At 50.4% G+C, this 19,749-nt stretch overlaps 1 protein-coding gene across 1 annotated transcript in view; it reads left to right on the top strand.

Annotated features, from left to right (window-relative positions):
* ATP1A3 (ATPase Na+/K+ transporting subunit alpha 3) overlaps positions 1–19,749 on the top strand; it is a 50,006-nt gene that overhangs the window by 16,209 nt on the left and 14,048 nt on the right. Inside the window, exons 12-17 of the mRNA XM_056847512.1 lie at positions 8,980–9,172; positions 10,024–10,199; positions 12,830–12,966; positions 16,571–16,721; positions 17,122–17,290; positions 19,008–19,162. Coding sequence (XP_056703490.1) covers positions 8,980–9,172; positions 10,024–10,199; positions 12,830–12,966; positions 16,571–16,721; positions 17,122–17,290; positions 19,008–19,162 — 981 coding nt within the window. The remainder of the gene's footprint in view (positions 1–8,979; positions 9,173–10,023; positions 10,200–12,829; positions 12,967–16,570; positions 16,722–17,121; positions 17,291–19,007; positions 19,163–19,749) is intronic.

Genomic DNA, 19,749 nt, shown 5'->3' on the forward strand with positions numbered 1-19,749 from the left:
GCTAGGTTGGACCAGTGGTCCATCTTGTCCAGCATCCTGTCTCATACAGTAGCCAACCGGTTGCCCTAGAGGGCCAACAAGCAGGGCATAGCGGCCGAGGCCTTCCCCTGATGTTGCCTCCTGGCACTGGTGTCCAGAGGTATACTGCCTCTGAATGTGGAGGTTCCCTTTATTCACCATGGCTTGTAGCCGCTGATAGAGCTAACCTCAACGAATCTGTCTAATCCCCTTTTAAAGCTGTCGGTGTCTTACATCCTCTGGCAGCAAGTTGGTGGCAGATATGTTAAGCATGCAGAGAAGTGCCGGACTCGCTGATTAAAGATAAGGCTGCTCTTTATTAAGGAACTACATTTTGGATAGGAAAGCTGAGAGACAGAGCCTATAGTTGTCTAACCAGCTAAGGAGGGACAGAGAAGGTAGAATGACTTCCAAGAAAAAGCAGGAAATTAGACCTAAGAATATCAGTCTAAGGACAGACAAGAAGGGTGGAAAGAGTGGAACGGTCACTAGCCTTACAGCCCTATCTAAGCTGACCACTTGCCCATCCCCTGTTGGGTGGTCTTCTCAATTCTTTTGCACTGTAGACATTTCTACTTCCAACAAGTTCCACATGTTAATCACTTGCTGACTAAAGAAGTGCTTCCTTTTGTCCATTCTGAATTGACTGTCTGTCAGCTTCATTGGGTGCCCTCAAGTTCTAGTATTTGGGAAGAGGCAGAAAAAGTTCTCTGGATCCACTCTGTCTGCCCCATGTATAATTTTATAAATCTCTATCATGTCCCCTCATGAAGTTGCAGAGTCTATCCACGCAATTGGGTACCCTTGAAAAGCTACATCCTCCAATGTGTGGGTGCAGCCTATGTGTACACAGTTTGTATGTACTGTAGACGGTATGCTGATGTGGCGCTGTATGCACATTTATGGGGGGTACTGCTGGTGGGTGCTGCCAACTACAGATGGGGCCTCCAGTTCTCTTGGAGTTGCAACTGGTCTCCAGGCTGCAAAGATCAGTCCCCTGGAGAATATGGCAGCTTCAGAGGGTGGATGCTATTGCATCCCATCCCTGTTGAGCTCATTCCCTTTCCCAAACTCTCCCCTCCTCAGGAATTTCCCAACCCGGAGCTGGCAGCTCTACAGCCTGTACGCAGATATGCAGGATGAGGTACAGCTGCTTTAACAAACTTCCTGCCACTCCCATCTAAGTTTCACTATGTGATTTTGCAGAGTCCAATGAGAGCAATGAGGGAAGGAGGTTGGTTGAACTACAGCTTGCTTTATTGGCCAAGAACTCATAACCGGGTGAGCCAGGATCCAGACAAACAGCTCCGCGATCCTGTCACCCCGAGGCAGGGCAGATGCAAGAGGTTTTATAGACGTTTGACATTCCAATACAACAATGATACAATTCTCTTAACATCCGATTTTAGCTTGTCAATGCAACGTCATTAGTTTCTACAGCGCCTGCGTGAGCCTCGCTACATTAATGAATGGAGCCTATTTTATTAAGCAGTTCAGAGCGTTCCCTTGCAGGGTGAAGCGAAAGTATCAAAAAGGAGGAATAGGCGGGAGGGAGGCTGTCGGATCCGTCCCTTAGGCGAGGGGAAAGTTTCCGGCCTTTGGGATGCGTGTGTGTGTGCCCACGTGCTTGGTGCTAAAGGAAAGCGGGGGGCACTGGGAAGCGGCTTCTGCGGTTTTGCTTGTAAGCAGCTGATGCGTGTAGCTTGCGTGTATGTCTGAAGAGTGATGCAGGAGTGATTACTCAGGCACAACACTACAACATTATCTCTAACAGGCCTTACTATTCTCTTCACATTCACCTATACGTAATACTACAGCATTTTCTCCCCCACTTCCAGAATCTTCCTTCATGTAACTTTTCCCTTTGCTCAAAATGGCCGCCGTATGTTCCCTTCAACTCTCTTGAAGGCCCCTTCTCTAGAAGTTTCTTCTGTGTGCTGGGGCCTTGGCCAAGTGTGACCCATTCATATGGATATTGATGCGCTCAGGCCATATTTAGACACCTCTATGAGGAAGAGGTTTGGCCCTTTGTCTTCAGTAAAGTGGTTGCATAAAGGACCCAGGTGGCAAATATAATTTGGGCTCCTGCTAGGGTTGCCAGGCTCCCCACGGCCGCTGGCGGGAGGTCGCGGGTAGGGTTGCCAGATCCAGGTTGGGGAACTCCTGGAGATTTGGGGGTGGAGCCTGGGAAGGACAGGGACCTTGAACACATGAAGCTTCCCTGGAGGCGCGCGGCGGGCCCTTTAAATAGATCTGTGCCTCCCAGTCGGGAGGCGCAGATCTATTTAAAGGCTCCCCCCCCAGCCCTGCCGGGACTCCCGGCAGGGCTGGCGGGGGGCTGGCAAGACCAGACCTCCCCAGACCCCCCCTTCCAGCCCTGCCGGGAGTCCCGGCAGGGCTGGGGGGGGGGGCTTTAAATAGATCTGTGCCTCCCGGCTGGGAGGCACAGATGTATTTAAGGTTCCCGCCGAGCGCCTCCAGGGAAGCTCCCTGGAGGCACGGCGGGGGGGAAACAGATCTGTTTAAAGGGGCCGAATTTGCAGAATTTATTCGGGAACACCCCGAACTCGGCGAATTCGGCTCCCCGGTTTCCCCCCTTTTTGAGTTCGGTTCGTCCAAACCAAAAAACCGCCGAATTGCGAGAAATTCGGCTGTTTTTCGGTTCGGACCGAACCGAATCAACAGCCCTAGATGTAATTCCTGGGGATCCCCAGGTCCCAACTGGAGGCTGCTGGCATCCCTAGCGCCTCCTTACTGCCGCAGCCCTCTCAGGCCTCCTTTTTGAGCAGAGTCATCCTTCATTGTTGTGATAACAACGATTCCGACCCTTTCTCATGTTGTTCTATAGGAGGAACCTCCTTAGCCCGTTTCAGATCCCAAACTGGTAGAATCGACACACAGAAGAGGGGGGTTTAGGATCACAGCAGCAGGCCCTGCCTGCCCTGACCCTCCATGCGCCTGATTGTCAGGGCACATGGTCTGCACGAGGGTGCATATCTTGCGTGTGCGTAGGCACAGCTTAGCAATCGATGCATGGCGCTGAGGGTTGACTCCCCCACCAGCACCGCCATGTATTGATTCCACACACTTTTTAGAAGCCAGAAAGAGCTCTTGTTTCAAGCCTTTCCCTGCAGGGATACGGAGCCCACTCTTTGTTATCATCCCAGAACTTCATGCATTGACCCCTTTGAACCTTGGTGTTTCTCCAAGAAACTCAGAGCAGATTTCGTGGCTCAACCAAGCAGGCTGAGACCTCCATAAAGTCACTGTGTCTTCCTGAGTCCTGGGCCTATTCCTAGGGTTGCCAGCCTCCAGGTACTGGAGAGAAATTAACAGCTATGCTATACTAATAAGGTAATGAAAAACACTAGCACAAGGCTCAAAGATAATTGCAAATTCTATATTACAAAATCAACTATACAAAAGACATAGTGAATAATGTGTCCATACACCAAAGGTGACAGTGCAATGATGACAATACAAACAAATAACAATCACACTCCATATGATTTCTATGTACAATGACAATTCGTGTGCGCAAAGCAGCTCTAGATGACTAAAGTTCTGATTTACTTATACCAGCCACAAAGGCTATATTCACAGAAATATGGCTTCAAAAAGAAGTCTCCGTAGCCAGAGGGGAAAGTTGGAACGCTGCCCAGGTTGTTGTTCGTGTACTAGCTGGAGATCTTCTACTATTACAACTGATCTCCAGCCGATAGAGATCAGTTCACCTGGAGAAAATGGCCGCTTTGGCAACTGGACTCTATGTCATTGAAGTCCCTCCCCTCCCCAAACCCCACCCTCCTCAGGCTCCGCCCCAAAAATCTCCAGGTATTTCCCAACCCAGAGGTGGCAACCCAACTATTCCCTGGACAAGAACTTCCAGGGCCCCTCTAAGTCAGATCTGTAACCTTCCTAGTAGGGTTGCCAGGTCCTTCCTTGCCACTGGCAGGGGGTGGGGGGTAGGGTTGCCAGCTCGAGGTTGGGAGACTCCTGGAGATTTGGGGTGGAGCTTGGGAGGACAGGGACCTCAGTGGGGTACGATGCCAGAGTCCACCCTTCAAAGCAGCCATTTTCTCTAGTGGAACTGATTTATGTAGTCTGGAGATTTCAGGGGACCCCCAGGTCCCACCTGGAGGTTGGCATCTCTACTTCCGGTTCTCCAGCCCCTTCTAGGAACCAACCAGACCTGTCCTGACTACTGGAACTGTTGCTTTCTCCTGCAAAGTATTCACTACATCCTTGAAGAAATGCCATCCATGTGCATACAAATGGCCTCTTGCCCTTCTAGACCCTTCCATTGCATTCCACTTAGCCAAGGGCCTTTTATGCATGGCTGTTTCCCTGTGTTTGGCCGCGTTTTCAAAGACCTGTTTTATCTCGGATTTGAAAACGCGGGCAAAAGGCGGGGAAACGCAGGGGAGAGTGACGCGACCTCTGATGGTCAGAAATGGCATGTATAATCTAAACAAAGACCTGAACTCATCAGAGGCGTGACCATGAGGTAAACAGCCATGCATAAAAGACCAAGAAGTACCCCATAAATATCTCTTTCAACTTTCCCACTGTCAGTGTGGTGTAGTGGTTAAGAATGTCAGACTAGTATCTGGGGGCTCAAATCCCCACTCATGCCAAGGAAATTTGCTGGGTGACCTTGGCCCAGTCAGTCTGTCATCCTAACCTACCTCACAGGGTTGTTGTGAGGATAAAATGGAGGAGAGGAGAATGATGAAAGCCATTTTACATCCCCTTTGGGGAGAAAGGCAGGATACAAATGAATGAATTAAATAAATGGTTAGAGTAGCCTTGGAAAATTATTATCAATCTTTTTTCTCAGCTGCATATCCTAGTGGTTGTGGTTCAGCAGTGTGATGCATTAGCTTAAAAGGCAAATGCGATATTGGGCTGTATCAACAGAAGTATAGTGTCCAGATCACGCGAAGTGATGGTATCGCTTTTCTCCTCTGGTTAGACCTCACCTAGAGTACTGTGTTCAGTTTTGGGCACCACAATTTAAGAAAGATGTAGACAAGCTGGAACGTGTCCAGAGAAGGGCAACAAAGATGGTGAGGGGTCTGGAGACCAAGTCCTATGAGGAAAGGTTGAAGGAGCTGGGTATGTTTAGCCTGAAGAGGAGAAGACTGAGAGGGGATATGATAACCGCCTTCAAGTACTGTCATAGAGAGGATGGTGCCGAGTTGTTTTCTGTTGCCCCAGAAGGTCGGACCAGAACCAATGGGCTGAAATTAAATCAACAGAGTTTCTGTCTAGACATTAGGAAGAATTTTCTAACAGTTGGAGCGGTTCCTCAGTGGAACAGGCAACCTCGGTAGGTGGTAAGCTCTCCTTCCATAGAGGTATGGCCATCTGTCAGCAATGCTGATTCTATAATCTTAGGCAGAAGATGAGAGGGAGGGCATCTTGGCCATCTTCTGGGCATGGAGTAGGGGTCACCGAGGGTGTGGAGGGGAGGTAGTTGTGAATTTCCTGCATTTTGCAGGGAGTTGGACTAGGTGACCCTGGTGGTCCCTTCCAACTCTGATTCTATCAGGTCACCAGTTCAAAGCCCACTTCGGTGGCAAACTCATTGCATGGTATTGGGAACACCACCCTCTCTTTCCCATCTACAATGTGGCGGAGGGATGCTGATGTTAGCCTACCTTACAGGGCTTTTGCAAGTATAGTAGTATATATGAAGTTCTCTGAAGTCCTACCCAAATACAAAATGTTGTTATCTCTGATATAGGATGCCAAACTTCCCACTGCCTCTAAAGAAAATCTCAAGAGAGTGACGCCCCCCCAGTCCCCCCCCGCTCAGGGTTCCTGACCGTGGAAGTTCCATTTGGCTGTCATGAGTGTTAGCTATTGATAGAGTACCCCTGCACAAAGGAGTCAGATGCTTTTGTCAAAATAATTTAAACTAGGGGTCGCCCTTAGGGTTGCCAAACTCTAGTTGGGGTTTGGAGATCTCCCAGAATTACAACTGATTTTCAGACAACAGAGACCAGCTCCCCTGGAGAAAATGTCTGCTTGGAGGGTGGACTCTATAGCATTATACCCTGCTGAGGCCCCAAACCCGCCCTTCCCCAGGTTCCACCCCCCAAATCTCTTAAGCATTTTTCAATTCAGAGTTGGCAACCCTTCTCGTCCTCGCCTTAGTTATGCATTGTGTGAGGAAGATCTTCCTGAACTGCCTGCCAATAAAACAGAACTGATTGCCCTTATGTTGCATCCTGCCATTTTGAAAGGGCCCCATTTTTTTTTTTAAGTGATCTGGCTTCCTGTCGACTTCCGTCCTTAACTTTGCTGGCAGTAGAGCAGGAACTCCCTCCCCGCCCTGAGATGGGAAAGGCCCAGGACGGCCCTCTTGGAAACCTTTGTGGTTGGGGATCCCAGCCCGGCAGGGCTCTGAACTTCGCTGTTCCCATGGAGAGGACGGCATGATCCCAACACAACTCCCCGCTCCCAGATTCTCAGGCCTGTCAGCCTTAATCCTGTCCTTGTCCACGACAGCTGGGGAGGATTAGACAGGATTCCTGATGGGCAGCAGTCTGGAACGATCGGCCTTGATGGACGGTGCCAGAAAAGGGGCACGAGGGGGCTCTGTCGGCCGGCCAAAACCACGCCTGCTCCGAAGGACACTGCGCGCCGCCTCCACCCCTCCTCGGCCACTGTGGGCGCGACACGGGCGGTGTTTCGTTTGAGTCCAGATTTCCTAGTTTTGTTAACTTAGCCATAAACCGTCACAACAAGCAAATGAAAAACAGCCAGTTAAAACCGAAGCCCCCCCCCCCCCAACGGCTTCCGCAAACAATAAAAATGAAAGCCGGAGGGAGTTCAATGCCAGTGTACCTCACAGATAGCTTGCGTCGCCCCCCCCTTTCTAAGTGACCCCATATTTCCACATGTATTTGTCATTTTTAAAAAATCTAGCTGTAGAACGAAAGAAAGGCAGTTAGTCTCTATAATTTAGATTGGAAATGGCCATTTAGCCACCTGGCCCCATGGGTAACTCTGTCTGACCTCCGATGGCCAGACCACGTTTTAGCGAGGTGTAAAAACGCTCATGTTTTCACTGGTACAGAAACGAAGCACCGCCAGAGACTAGGGAGGTTACTGCACTTGTATTCCCAGCGATGTATTTAAGAGTTTGAAAATGTTATTAAAAATACTGTTTGCACTTTGTTTGGCCCCTTTAGCTGTGAAGACGTCTTCCAACCATTTATAAGCCGTGGTATCCAAAAACCCTTTTAAAGCGATGTTTTTTACAACATTTTCAAACTCTTAATACATTGCTGGGAATACAAAGTGCGGTAACCCCCTTTGGCTGTATTTCATATCAATTACTGCTGCCGGTCAGGCCCTTGAGGGGGTCTTTCCAGAAGCACGGTCTTCCCTCAGGCCAAGCCCTCGATTACCGCATGCAGTCCAAATTGTGTGCTGCGTAACAATGTGATTCTGAGTCAGTAACAGAATCCTGCTATCTGGAAATTGGCCTTGTTGCTGCCTCCAGACTAGCATCTGATAAATATAAATTTAAAATAAAAAATTTTTGAAGCTGAAACCCAATTTGCAGTGAAATGTAAAACTGACAGAAGGGAGTCATCTTGGCTATGTGTAGAGGTATAGTACAAATAATGTAACAGATCCCCCAGAAACACACACACTAACCATATTTTATTTATTTACTCACTCACTGGTTCATTTATACTCTTCCTTTTTCCCCTAATGGGGACCCAAACTCATTCTCCTCTCTCCCATTTTTTCCTCACAACAACAACCCTGTGAGATAGAATAAGCTGAGAGGGGGTGACTAGCCCAGAGTCAGTGGGGATTTGAACCTGGGTCTCCCAGATCCTGTTCTGGCCCTCTAACCACTATACCACACTGGCTCTAGCTAGCTTTAGCGTTGAACTAGATGTGATGGGGGAATCCACCCACTGACGCCAAAGGTGTGGGTATCTAGTTTTGTAATGAAAATGGAGCATGTGGGTGAGGGGAACGAAACCTGGTGCCCTCCTGGGCACCTTTGAGTTTTTCTGGGCTGGGAGAAAATTGCAAAAAGCAAATAAGTGCAGTGAAGCTGGGCATGGGAAGGGGCAAGATTTATCTCCCCTTGCCCGTGTTTTCATTCAACAATAAAGTGCTGCCCCTACTTTTGATGTGAACTGGTGGTCACTGGTGAATCTCCCTGCCACACCTAGTTTGGCCACTGGTTTGTACCTGGAAGGTGGTAACTGTTTTGCTTATCTCATTAAACCTTTAAGAGGCATCATTATACCATTATACCTTTATACCAATGTCAGCTTTGGAACTCAAGGAGCTCTTGTAAGCAAGAGTGCCTCTGGGTATGTACTGAGTGCTTTTTGCTCGGGTCTGTGGAAGCACAGCTAGACCTCACTCATCCCCACTGCCTCTTTATATGCAACTTCAGACACAGTGGCCAGCCATTCGGGTATGAGCCAGTGTGGGATTGTCAGGTCTCTGCATTCCAACAGAAAATAGTGTGTTCCCCTTGTGCCCTTTGGACACTGGCTAAGAGCGGCAAAAGGATGCTTGTCAGTGAGGGAAGGTTTATATATATTACGTTCAGAGCTGCAGCTGAAGTGCCACAGAAGGGGGGTGCCCCTCACCTAGGTATGGTTAAAAGGGCTGTGCATTCTCCCTCTTCATGGGGGAGCGTACATCTCTCCCCTTTGGATCAGCATGAGAGAGGAAAGACAAACACAACACTTCATGTCTTGTATTGCATGTAGAAAATATAGTACTTAGGGAAGAGAGGTTCAGCATAGTCCTTTTCCTGATGGGGTAGCTTACTGCAAACAAGGTGTTGTTGTTGTTTTACATGGGGGTTCATTAAAAAGATAACACTTCTCCCCATCGCCTGCTTTGAGCTCCATGATTTCTGGGTGCAGAAATCCTGCTTGACTTCGGAGGGTGTTCCTTTTCCCCCCACAGCTCTCCATTCACGAGACGGAGGACCCCAATGACAATCGCTACCTGTTGGTGATGAAGGGAGCACCTGAGCGCATCTTGGACCGATGCTCCACCATCATACTCCAGGGCAAAGAGCAGCCGCTTGATGAGGAGATGAAAGAAGCATTCCAAAACGCCTACCTGGAGCTGGGAGGACTTGGCGAGCGTGTGCTGGGTAGGGAGACACCTGGGAAGAGGAGCCAGAGAGTCTGGGGGAGGCAGGGGAAGGGCGGTGCACATCGGCAGAGATGATGCATTATGTTTCACCCGCAAGGTTTTTATAGGAGATTTTCCCTATTCCTCAGAAAGGAAGAACAACTAGATTCAAGACCAGTAGTACCTTAGAGACCAACACGATTTTTTTGGGGGGGGGGGTATAAGCTTTGGAGAGTCAAAGCTCCCTTAGTCAAATAGCTTTTGCTCTCAAAAGCTCATTCCCCCCCCCCCCAATTTTGTTGGCCTCTAAAGTGCTAGTGGACACACACACATGTAAGGGTGCAAAAACACAGGCAAGCCCTCTTTAAAAACCTCACCCTGTTCCATTTCAGACCGACACAGCAACCCTCTGAAATAGGGTTGCCAGCTCTGGGTTGGGAGATTCCTGGAGATTGGGGGTAGAGCCTGGGAAGGGCAGGGTTTCAGGAGGGGAGGGACCTCGGGTTGGATAAAGCCACAGAGTCCATTTTCCAAAGCAGCCATTTTCTCCAGGGGAACTGATCTCCATTGTCTGGAAATCAGTTCTAATTCTTGGTGATTTCCAGGCCCCACCTGGAGGTTGGCAACCCTACTCTGAAGCTATCTTTTTGGAGAGGAAAAGAAACTTTTTTTTTCCTTAAGAGAAAAGCTGATGTTTGTAGCAACTCAGGGGTGAGGTTTTTAAAGAGGGCTTGCCTGTATTTTTGCACCCTTACATGTGTGTGTGGAGCAGTTCCAAGTTCTTAAAGAGATAGGCATGATCTCTGGATTAGCACCCGGCCATTCCAGTTTGGAAGAGGCTCCCAAGACTTCTGTCTTCTCCACGTCCAGGTTTCTGCCATTACTACTTACCTGAGGAGCAATACCCCAAAGGTTTCGCCTTTGACTGTGACGATGTCAACTTCACCACCGAGAACCTCTGCTTCGTGGGGCTCATGTCCATGATTGACCCACCCCGAGCGGCCGTGCCTGATGCCGTTGGTAAATGCCGAAGTGCTGGCATCAAGGTAAGGAGGCCCAGTTTGTCTGGAAGCCAAACCACTGGTGCTAAAATCCTGTGCCCCCACACCTGAGCAAAGCTGGTCAGCTTCTTTATAGAGATGCGCTTTGCCTGGAGCTGAGATGTGTCTGCCACAGGATGTGGTGCTGGTACGGTACTAGGAGATCTTTTCCTCGGTGCATCTGTCTTTGCAGAAGGAGAATCCTGCATATGGCCAAAGTCTCTGAAGCTCTTCCTATACAGTCATCCAGAAATCTAGCAGACACACATTCTAGTGCATTTCAGTTAATCCCAGGGTTGCCCATTGTCGTGCAGAACTGAAAGCAGGAATTCCTTTGCTTCAAGACAGCTGTTTGGCCAAGCCTTCTATGACATCAGAGTAGCTGAGCCAATGGCAGTTGAGGAGCTGTGGCACCTTTGGGCTCTTTTTCAGGACAGTCATTGTGATAGACAAACTCACAGCATTTTTCTGCTCTCTCAGTAGAATTCCCATGTCTGGATAGCTGGTCTGTGTCTATGTGAAAGGTACTTCCCTGGAAAGAATTCTGGCCCCAGATGCACTAGGGGGCTCTTGAATAAATATCAGCTTGCATCAGTTTAGTATGGGTGTAAAAGCTGGACAGTGAAGAAAGCTGATAGAAAGAAAGTAGATTCCTTTGAAATGTGGTATTGGAGGACAGCGTTCTATCTCTAGAACCATTTTTGGACTGCCAAAAAACATCCGTGGGTTGTAGATCAAATCAAGCCTGAACTGACCCTAGAAGCTAAAATGACTAAACTGAGGCTATCATATGTTCTTGTAGGTTATCCGGGCTGTGTAACCGTGGTCTTGGAATTTTCTTTCCTGACGTTTTGCCAGCAGCTGTGGCAGGCATCTTCAGAGTAGTAACACTGAAGGACACTGACTGTCCTTCAGTGTTACTACTCTGAAGATGCCTGCCACAGCTGCTGGCGAAACGTCAGGAAAGAAAATTCCAAGACTACGGTTACACAGCCCGGATAACCTACAGGAACCAATGAACTCTGACCGTGAAAGCCTTCGACAATATTTTGAGGCTATCATACTTTGGCCACGTTATGAGAAGACAAGAGTCACTGGAAAAGACAATCGTGCTAGGAAAAGTTGAGGGCAGCAGGAAAAGAGGAAGACCGAATGTGAGATGGATTGACTCTATAAAGCAGTGGTTCTCAACCTTTTTCGAGTCGCGACCCCCTTTTACAATTGCCAAGTAACCTGTGACCCTCGTCACATTTGCATAAATTTGCATAAATGACATTTTCAATAGGATAAAGAAAACACATTTGTTTTTTTGGCAGTCCAGCGTATCCATATATATAATTACTTTAAATTTTAAAGTTTAAAACAAACAAGCAAACGGTACTACCACCTGTTGCGCAGCGGCTGTGACTGTGTGGCGCGACAACCTTTCCTGGCACGGAGGAAAGAGTGCCTCTGAGCATGCACTGTGTTCCTTGTCCTCCCCTCTCTCCCCAAAAACTCTTCCAAGCAGGCCGGGGCTCTCGCGAGGAAACCCCCTCTCTTGTGACTGGGACACTGCTTGTGCACAGAACTGCAGTTATCCCTCAAAGCGGAGCTCCGTTTAATCACCTCACGAGAGCGAAGGGCCAGGAAAGAGCTGAGGGCCACTTATCCCGCTCGGACTTTTCGTGCCTTTTTCTCCCCTCCGCCAGTCACCGCTCCTTCTGCGCCTCACCGAACCTGCGCGCTTGAGGGGGAAATCCCGAACTGCGCATGCACCTCGACTCTCTCCTCCTTGGCCTTTCCAGAGCGAAACTGATGACTCAGGGCAGAAAAGCGAAGCCACACTAGACATGTGCACTTGGATTCCAGGCTGAAGCTCCCGCCCCACCCGAGCGCGGCTAAAAGTAAAAACAACGTGGCTGTAGCTGCCTCAAGGGGGACCGCCCTCTTCTCCTCCGAGACCTGAACTGGCCGAGCCAGGGGAGCTTCCTCGGCCTCCCACACATCCTGCCGCATCATCCGCCTGGCGCAGGTGCGACCGCGCCCAGGGCTGGCCCGCCCACCTCTCAGCTGGGCAGCGGGGCTACAGCTGGTGTGCGGCGGCACGCCGCACCGTCTCTGCAGCCTGGCTCCTTCTGGCTGTCGGTCGGCCAGTTCCTCACCTCTCTGCTTGGGGTCTTCCCTGCCCTTGCGGACGGATCAGGGTTACAGGGCGTCTGGGTTAGTCCTGGACAGCCCGGGATGGGGGCTGTCCCAGGACAGTGGCGGCGACCCCCCAGAAAACACTTCGCGACCCCCTTGGGGGTCCCGACCCCCAGGTTGAGAACCACTGCTATAAAGGAAGCCACGGCCCTCAGTTTGCAAGACCTGAGCAAGGCTGTTAAAGATAGGATGTTTTGAAGGACATTGATTCATAGATTGCCAGGAGTTGTGGAAATGCACACTGATTTTTATTGGTAGAAAGAAATCTTATGTTATGTGTTGGTAAGCAGCATATGTCTTCCCTAGGAAATGTTTGCCTTTTGGGCCATTTGAGCCTCCTCTGGAACTTTCTAGTTCTTGAAAGGGAGCCCAGGATGGTTTTCTGGATGGTCATTCTGGCCTCCTTTCTCTCACTGGCTGACCTTTGGTCCCCCGTCTCTCTCCTCCACCAGGTGATCATGGTAACAGGTGACCACCCAATCACAGCGAAGGCCATTGCCAAAGGTGTGGGCATCATCTCGGAGGGTAATGAGACGGTGGAAGACATTGCCGCCCGTCTGAACATCCCTGTCAGCCAGGTCAACCCCAGGTGAGGGGGGAGCAGGCTGGAGAAGGGGCAGGGAGAGGGGGGTGCCAAAGATGGGGCTGCAGAGGGGGGAAGGGGAAGCAAAGAATTCTGGGTTGGGAAATTCCTGGAGATTTGGGAGGTGAAGCCTAGGTTAGGCAGGTTTTGGGGAAGGGGTGGACTTAGTTGGGGAATAATGCCATAGAGCAAGGGGTCCCCAGCCTTTTTGAGCCTGTGGAAACCTTTGGAATTCTGATATGGGATGGTGGGCGCTACCACCAAAATGGCTGCTGTGGGGAGTGGGCCACAAAATGGGCACCATCACCCAAACAGAGGAAGCCCAACTGCAGGGGAGAAGAAGAGTAATTTTTAAAAATACATTGGGAAATGAAAGAGTGAGAGAGAATAAAACCAACACTAGACTCATAGAGTTGGAGGGGGCCCTACAGGCCATCTAGTCCAACCCCCTGCTCAATGCAGGATCAGCCTAGAGCAGGGGTCAGCAAAATGCGGCTCCCGAGCCGCATGCGGCTCTTTGGCCCGTTGAGTGCGGCTCTCCGAACTTGGTTCAGAGCCCCTGCTCTCACGCCTGCTCTGCCGGCAGCCGGGCTGCGGAGCCAGCACGCCTGAGAGAGAGCGAGAGCGAGCAGGCGAGCGGGTGCGCTGTCTCCCCCCCCGCCATGGAGAATGCCCAGGTCCCCCTTGCCCTTGCCCTCAATGGTTGGGAGGCTAAAGCCTCCCCTCCCCTCTAGCCACGCGATTGCTGGGCGGGCGGCTCAGCGGTTCCTGGCCAGCCCCGCCCGCCTATCAGCTGTTGGGCGGGGCGGGCTTCCTTTGGTAGACCTGGCCTCTGGCTGAGTCCCATTGGGAGGCCATGTCTACCCACTGGCTTTCTTGGCGGTAGACCTGGACTCCGAGGAGGGGGAAGTCTCCCTTCAGAGGCCAGGTCAACCAATTGGCTTCTATGGGCCTCTGGAGGCCAGGTCTACTGCCAAGAAAGCCAATGGGTAGACCTGGCCTCCCAATGGGACTCAGCCGGAGGCCAAGTCTACCAATAGGCTTTAATGGCGGTAGACCAGGCCTCCAGATAAGGACTCCGGACGGGGAGGGGGAAATGGCAGGACTTACAATTTAATTTTTGTCAATAAATAAGATCACTATTAAGTATGATATCAAATTTTATTCAGTTTACCTATAGTTTAATTAAGACTTAAAACTTTAAGTAAAATTTATTAAGTTAATAAACAGTCTATCTATATAGTTTAAGTTTAAGAAATTTGGCTCTCAAAAGAAATCTCAATCGTTGTACTGTTGATATTTGGCTCTTTTGACTAATGAGTTTGCCGACCCCTGGCCTAGAGCATTCCCGACAAGTGCTTGTCCAGCCTCTGCTTAAAGACTGCCAGGGAGCGGGGAGCTCAACACCTCCCTAGGAAGCTGATTCCACCGCTGAACAACTCTTACTGTAAAAACTTTTTTCCCTACTATCCAGCTGGTACCTTTCCACCTGCAATTTAAACCCATTATTGTGAATGGGTTTAAAACAAGTGGTGGGCTCCAGGAAAGATGTTGATGAGCGCTGTGATGCCCATGGGCAACACACTGGGGATCCCTGCCATCGAGTCCACCTTCCAAATCAGCCGTTTCCTCCAGGGGAACAGATCTCTGTAGCCTGGGGGTAAGTTGTAATTCTGGGAGATCTCCAGGCCCCACCTGGAGGTTGGCAACCCTATATGGGGGGGGGCGGAGGAGCGGAAGAAAGACGCTTGGTCAGTTTACCACCCTCAGTTAAATAAGCACAGCCTAACAGCATCAGGCCACATTCCCTCTGTGAATAGGGTTTCCAACCTCCAGGTACTTAGGAAATGAACAGCACACAAGCTCAATATATCACAATACTCTTATAATTGTTTGACAAATTTCTTAATGCAGTGTAAATTCTCACTTAAGTATGCTTTATAATACACAAACAAACAGTTTCTCAGGCTTTGACGATACCAATAAAGACAAGGAGACCATGATATAAAGATCCCAAAGCGAGTTGGTAAGTATGAGTTCAAACCAGGACGCTAAGGCGAGAGCGGCCGCGTCAATGAAGATCACAACGGCGTCCTGAATGCGCACAAAGGCTGCTAGAACTCTTCGCCTCTCACCGCGAGGCGAGGTCGGGAGACCGGGAGGTCCCGGCACGGCCGGAGAGAGCCGCGCTCTGGAGATAGAAAGTAACTTTCTATCCGGAAACAATTTCGCCAATCGGCTTCATCAGCCCAGCTTTCTAACAAACAATGAAAAGTATCCATTGCACAACAATTATAAGAGTATTGTGATATATTGAGCTTGTGTGCTGTTCATTTCCTAATTCAGCACCTTTGGTTTGTTTTTTGGTTGTAACCTCCAGGTACTAGCTGGAGATCTCCTGCTATTACAACTGATCTCCAGCTGGTAGAGATCCGTTGACCTGGAGAAAACAGCCGCCGGTACTGAAGAGGGACCTGGCAACCCTATCTGTGAAGTAAGGAGGTCTGGGCCTGGCTAGGAGAGCATGGGAGCCCCCAGGAGTGTGAATCTGGGTATGGCTACCCACACTGTCAGCCTATAATGATGTCCTGGCCTCGGCTCCCAGTCTATCCACAAAAGCCTCTGGGAATTGTAGTCCTCACAGGGACTACAATTCCCAGGGAAGAGGGATGTCTGTTAACCTTGTGATGTAAAGGCACCCTCTGAGCGGTCTCAGAGGAAAAATGGACTAGAAGCGCAGCCAGCAAAGCTAAAATGCCACCCCACCCTTCACAAGACTGTAGGGCTGCCAGGTGCCCCCTGGCCACTGGCCAGAGATGGGGTCAGGGTTGCCATATCCAGGCTGGGAAACGCCTGGAGATTTGGGGGTGGAGCCTGGAGAGGACAGGGACTTTAGTGGGGTACAGTGCTGCAGAGTCCACCCTCCAGAGCACCCATTTTCTCCAGGGGAACTGACGTCTGTAGTTTGAACATGTGCAGTAACTCTGGGCGGATCCCCAGATCCCACGTGGAGGCTGGCACCCTACAAGAGTGTGTCACTGTCCTTCACTCACCCCACCTGTGTTTTGAGTTGCCATCTCCTGGCTGGAAAATTCATGGAGATTTGGCGTGGAGCCTGGGGAAGGTGGGGTGTAAGGAGGGGAGGGACCTCACCGGGGTATAATGCCATAGAGTCCACCCTCCACCGCTGCCGTTTTCTCCAGGGAAAACTGATCTTTGTGGTCTGAAGATCAGTTGTAATTCCAGATCTGCGCCCCCCCCAAATGGAGGTTGACAACCCTACCTGGGTTGCTGAAGTCATGCAGAGTAGTCTGACCATATTTATAGTCTCCATTTTTCAGTGGAGTATTGCCTTCCCATGCATCGTACCCAGCCCCTGGGGCTTTGAGCACCATTTTTCATCTGCTTGTGATGATCAGGAGAGGGTTCTCTTCTGCACCCCCCCCATAGTTCTTGAGAAACAGGAACACCAAGCTGGCATAGGGAAGGAACCGCTGAAGTTCCTGCCGTTGAAGTGGCACCCTTCCCAAACAGCTATCTTAGGCTATCACCCAGGATTCCCCGTGCCTGGGCATGGAGGGGTGTTTCTCACCATCTCTTGCCCACCCAGGGATGCCAAAGCCTGCGTGATCCATGGCACAGATTTGAAGGACATGCCCACGGATCAGATTGATGAGATCCTGCAGAACCACACTGAGATCGTCTTCGCCCGCACCTCCCCGCAACAAAAACTCATCATTGTGGAGGGTTGCCAGAGGCAGGTAGGAAGGAACCCCACTTCCACACCACATGGTAGGTTCCCCAAGTAGGGTTGCCAGCTCTGGGTTGTAAAATACCTGAAGGTATTGGGGGTGGAGCCTGAGGAGGGTGGGGTTTGGGGAGGGGAGGGTCTTCACCTCCAAAGAGTCCACCTTCCAAAGTGGCCATTTGCTCCAGGTGAACTGTTCTCTGTTGCCTGGAGATCAATTGTAATAGGGGGAGATCACCAGCCACCACCTGTTCCCAAGACCCTATCTCCAGCTCACATCTCCCCCAGTGGGTAACCCCTGTTAAAATTGCCTTTCTCCAAGCTGTGGGATGCTCAGGGCCACCTGTCTAGGATTCATTTCTGTGGGGGTAGAGAACGTGAACGGCAGCACGTGTTCCTTCTTTCCCACACAGGGTGCAATTGTGGCTGTCACAGGGGATGGGGTAAACGACTCCCCAGCCCTGAAAAAAGCTGACATTGGAGTGGCCATGGGCATTGCCGGCTCTGACGTTTCCAAGCAGGCGGCTGACATGATCTTGTTGGATGACAATTTTGCGTCCATCGTCACTGGAGTGGAAGAGGGTAAGCATCGAAGGGGTGGATCCAGGGCAGGGTCCGTTATGGGAGGGTATAATCAGGGGTCTAGGGTAGTAGGCATTCGGTGGTGGAAAGTGCTGTCAAGTCGCACCCAAGTTATGGCGACCCCGTAGGGTTTTCTAGGCAAGAGGTGAGCTGTGGTGGTTTGCCATTGCCTGCCTTTGCGTAGCAACGTGGACTTCCTTGGTTAGCTCCCATCCAAATATTAACCAGGGTCTACCCTGCTTCGCTTCCAAGATCTGATGAGATTGGGCTAGTTAGGCCATCCAGGCCAGGGAATCCACCCAGGTGGTAGACAGAGGTAGTAAGTTTCCGAGGGAAAGATTGCACAGCCATAACACTGAGAAGGACTTTAGCATTACTGTAATTTGCTCTACGTAGGGCTGCCCTCAAGACTGATCCGGAAGCTCCAGCTGGTGCAGAATGCCGCAGCGAGGCTCCTTACTGGGTCCTGGCTGCGAGATCATATGACTCCAGCGCTAAAGCAGCTGCACTGGCTCCAGCTGGAGTACCGGATCAGGTTCAAGGTGCTGGTTTTGACCTGTAAAGCCTTACACGGTCTAGGACCTTCGTACCTGCGGGGCCACCTCTCCTGGTATGCCCCCCAGAGAGCTTTACGCTCTACGAACAACAACTTACTGGTGGTCCCCAGACCAAAGAGTGTGCGGCTGTCCTTGACAAGAGCCAGGGCCTTTTCAGCCCCGGCCCCGGCCTGGTGGAATAGTCTTCCAAGTGACATCAGGGCCCTGCAGGACCTTAAGGAGTTCCGCAAGGAGCTATTCTGCCAGGCCTACAGCTGAGGGCAGCCGCAAGATGTCCGTCATTGCTGGCTTCCCCATTTCCTCCCATCTCTCCCCACTACTATCATCGGTGGGGGCTCATCTGCTTGTCCGGTCCACGGTGGCTGCTATGTTATTTTAATGCCATTTTGTTTTATAGTTGTTATAATTGTTGGATTTTAATTGATGTTTTATGATTTTATATGATTTTAAAAGTTGTTACCCACCCAGAGCCCGATTGGACTGGGAATGAGGGCGGGCTATGAATATGTAAAAAGTAAAATAAATATATTAAAATGATCACATTTAAGCCCCAATTCTATGGGCATGTCTAAACTACAAAAATACATCTGTTTGGCAGCCATTTAATGGCTGTGACTTCTCCTGAAGGATCCTGGGAGATGTAGTTTGCTGATGGCACTAAGAAATCTCTCTTAGAAATTGCCAGATGATGTCACTCCTACGTTTCCCTGGGAGGAGGAGATTGCGACGAATTCATTGTCAGACTGTTGTATCGATATGCCCCACTTACTGTCTCTTTTGAGTAGCTTCTCCCATTGCTAGAAACCACTTCTATAAAGTTCTTCTGACAATTCAGCATAGGTCCTATAGAAAAATCCACTGAGTTTTTGTCCTGCCCTCGGTGAACTGGCTACACAAACTGCTCTCTGCATTGCATAGGGGAGGGGGCAGCCAGTATTCACCCCATCTTCCCCCCCCCAAAAAAAAAGGGCAGGCAGGGGGCAGGTGGGAGAGGACAGGTGGGGGGCAGAACCCAGCATATAGAGAGGGAGAGCTCCCGAAACCATGCCAGGGGATGCAGAGACCTGCCTGGCTCTGACTTTTGGGAATCCTGCTTTCCCTGCCCCCCAGTTGTGCCCCCCGTCTCTCCCCTTTATGCCCATGTGTCTCCCTCCTGCTAGGACGGCTGATCTTTGACAATCTGAAGAAATCCATCGCCTACACCTTGACCAGCAACATCCCGGAGATCACCCCCTTCTTGCTGTTCATCATGGCAAACATCCCACTACCCCTGGGGACCATCACCATCCTCTGCATCGATTTGGGAACTGACATGGTGAGTCATCCCCCCAGGCCTCTGTTTGTCCAACTTCCCTACCTGGATATTCCCAACATCTTGTGCCCTGGCTTCTTCGCTGCAGTTTATGCCAATGAAACCTTGGCTTATTTTGGTGTTGAAGTCTGATCACATGAACCCATGAAGCTGCCTTATACTGACCCTTGGTCCATCAAAGTCAGACTTGTCTACTCAGACCAGCAGCTGCTGTCCAGGGTCTCAGGCAGGGGTCTTTCACATCACCTGCTTGCTTGGTCCCTTTAACTGGAGATGCCGGGGATTGAATCTGGGACCTTCTGCATGCCAAGCAGAGGCTCTGCCACTGAGCCACAGTCCCTCCACACAAACAGATGGGGTAGAAACTGTTCTTGGTAGGGTTGCCAACTCCAGGATGGGAATTCCTGGAGATTTGGGGTTAGAGCTTGGGGAAGTCAGGGTTTGGGGAAGGAATGGGCTTCAGCAAGGTGTAATGTCACCCTCCAAAGCGGCCATTCTCTCCAGGGGAACTGGCCTCTGTGGTCTGGAGATCAGGTATAATTCTGGGAGATCTCCAGGTCACCCCTGGAGGTTGGCAAACCTAGTTCTTG

Source organism: Euleptes europaea, chromosome 3, assembly GCF_029931775.1.
Source record: "Euleptes europaea isolate rEulEur1 chromosome 3, rEulEur1.hap1, whole genome shotgun sequence".
Lineage (NCBI taxonomy): Eukaryota > Metazoa > Chordata > Lepidosauria > Squamata > Sphaerodactylidae > Euleptes > Euleptes europaea.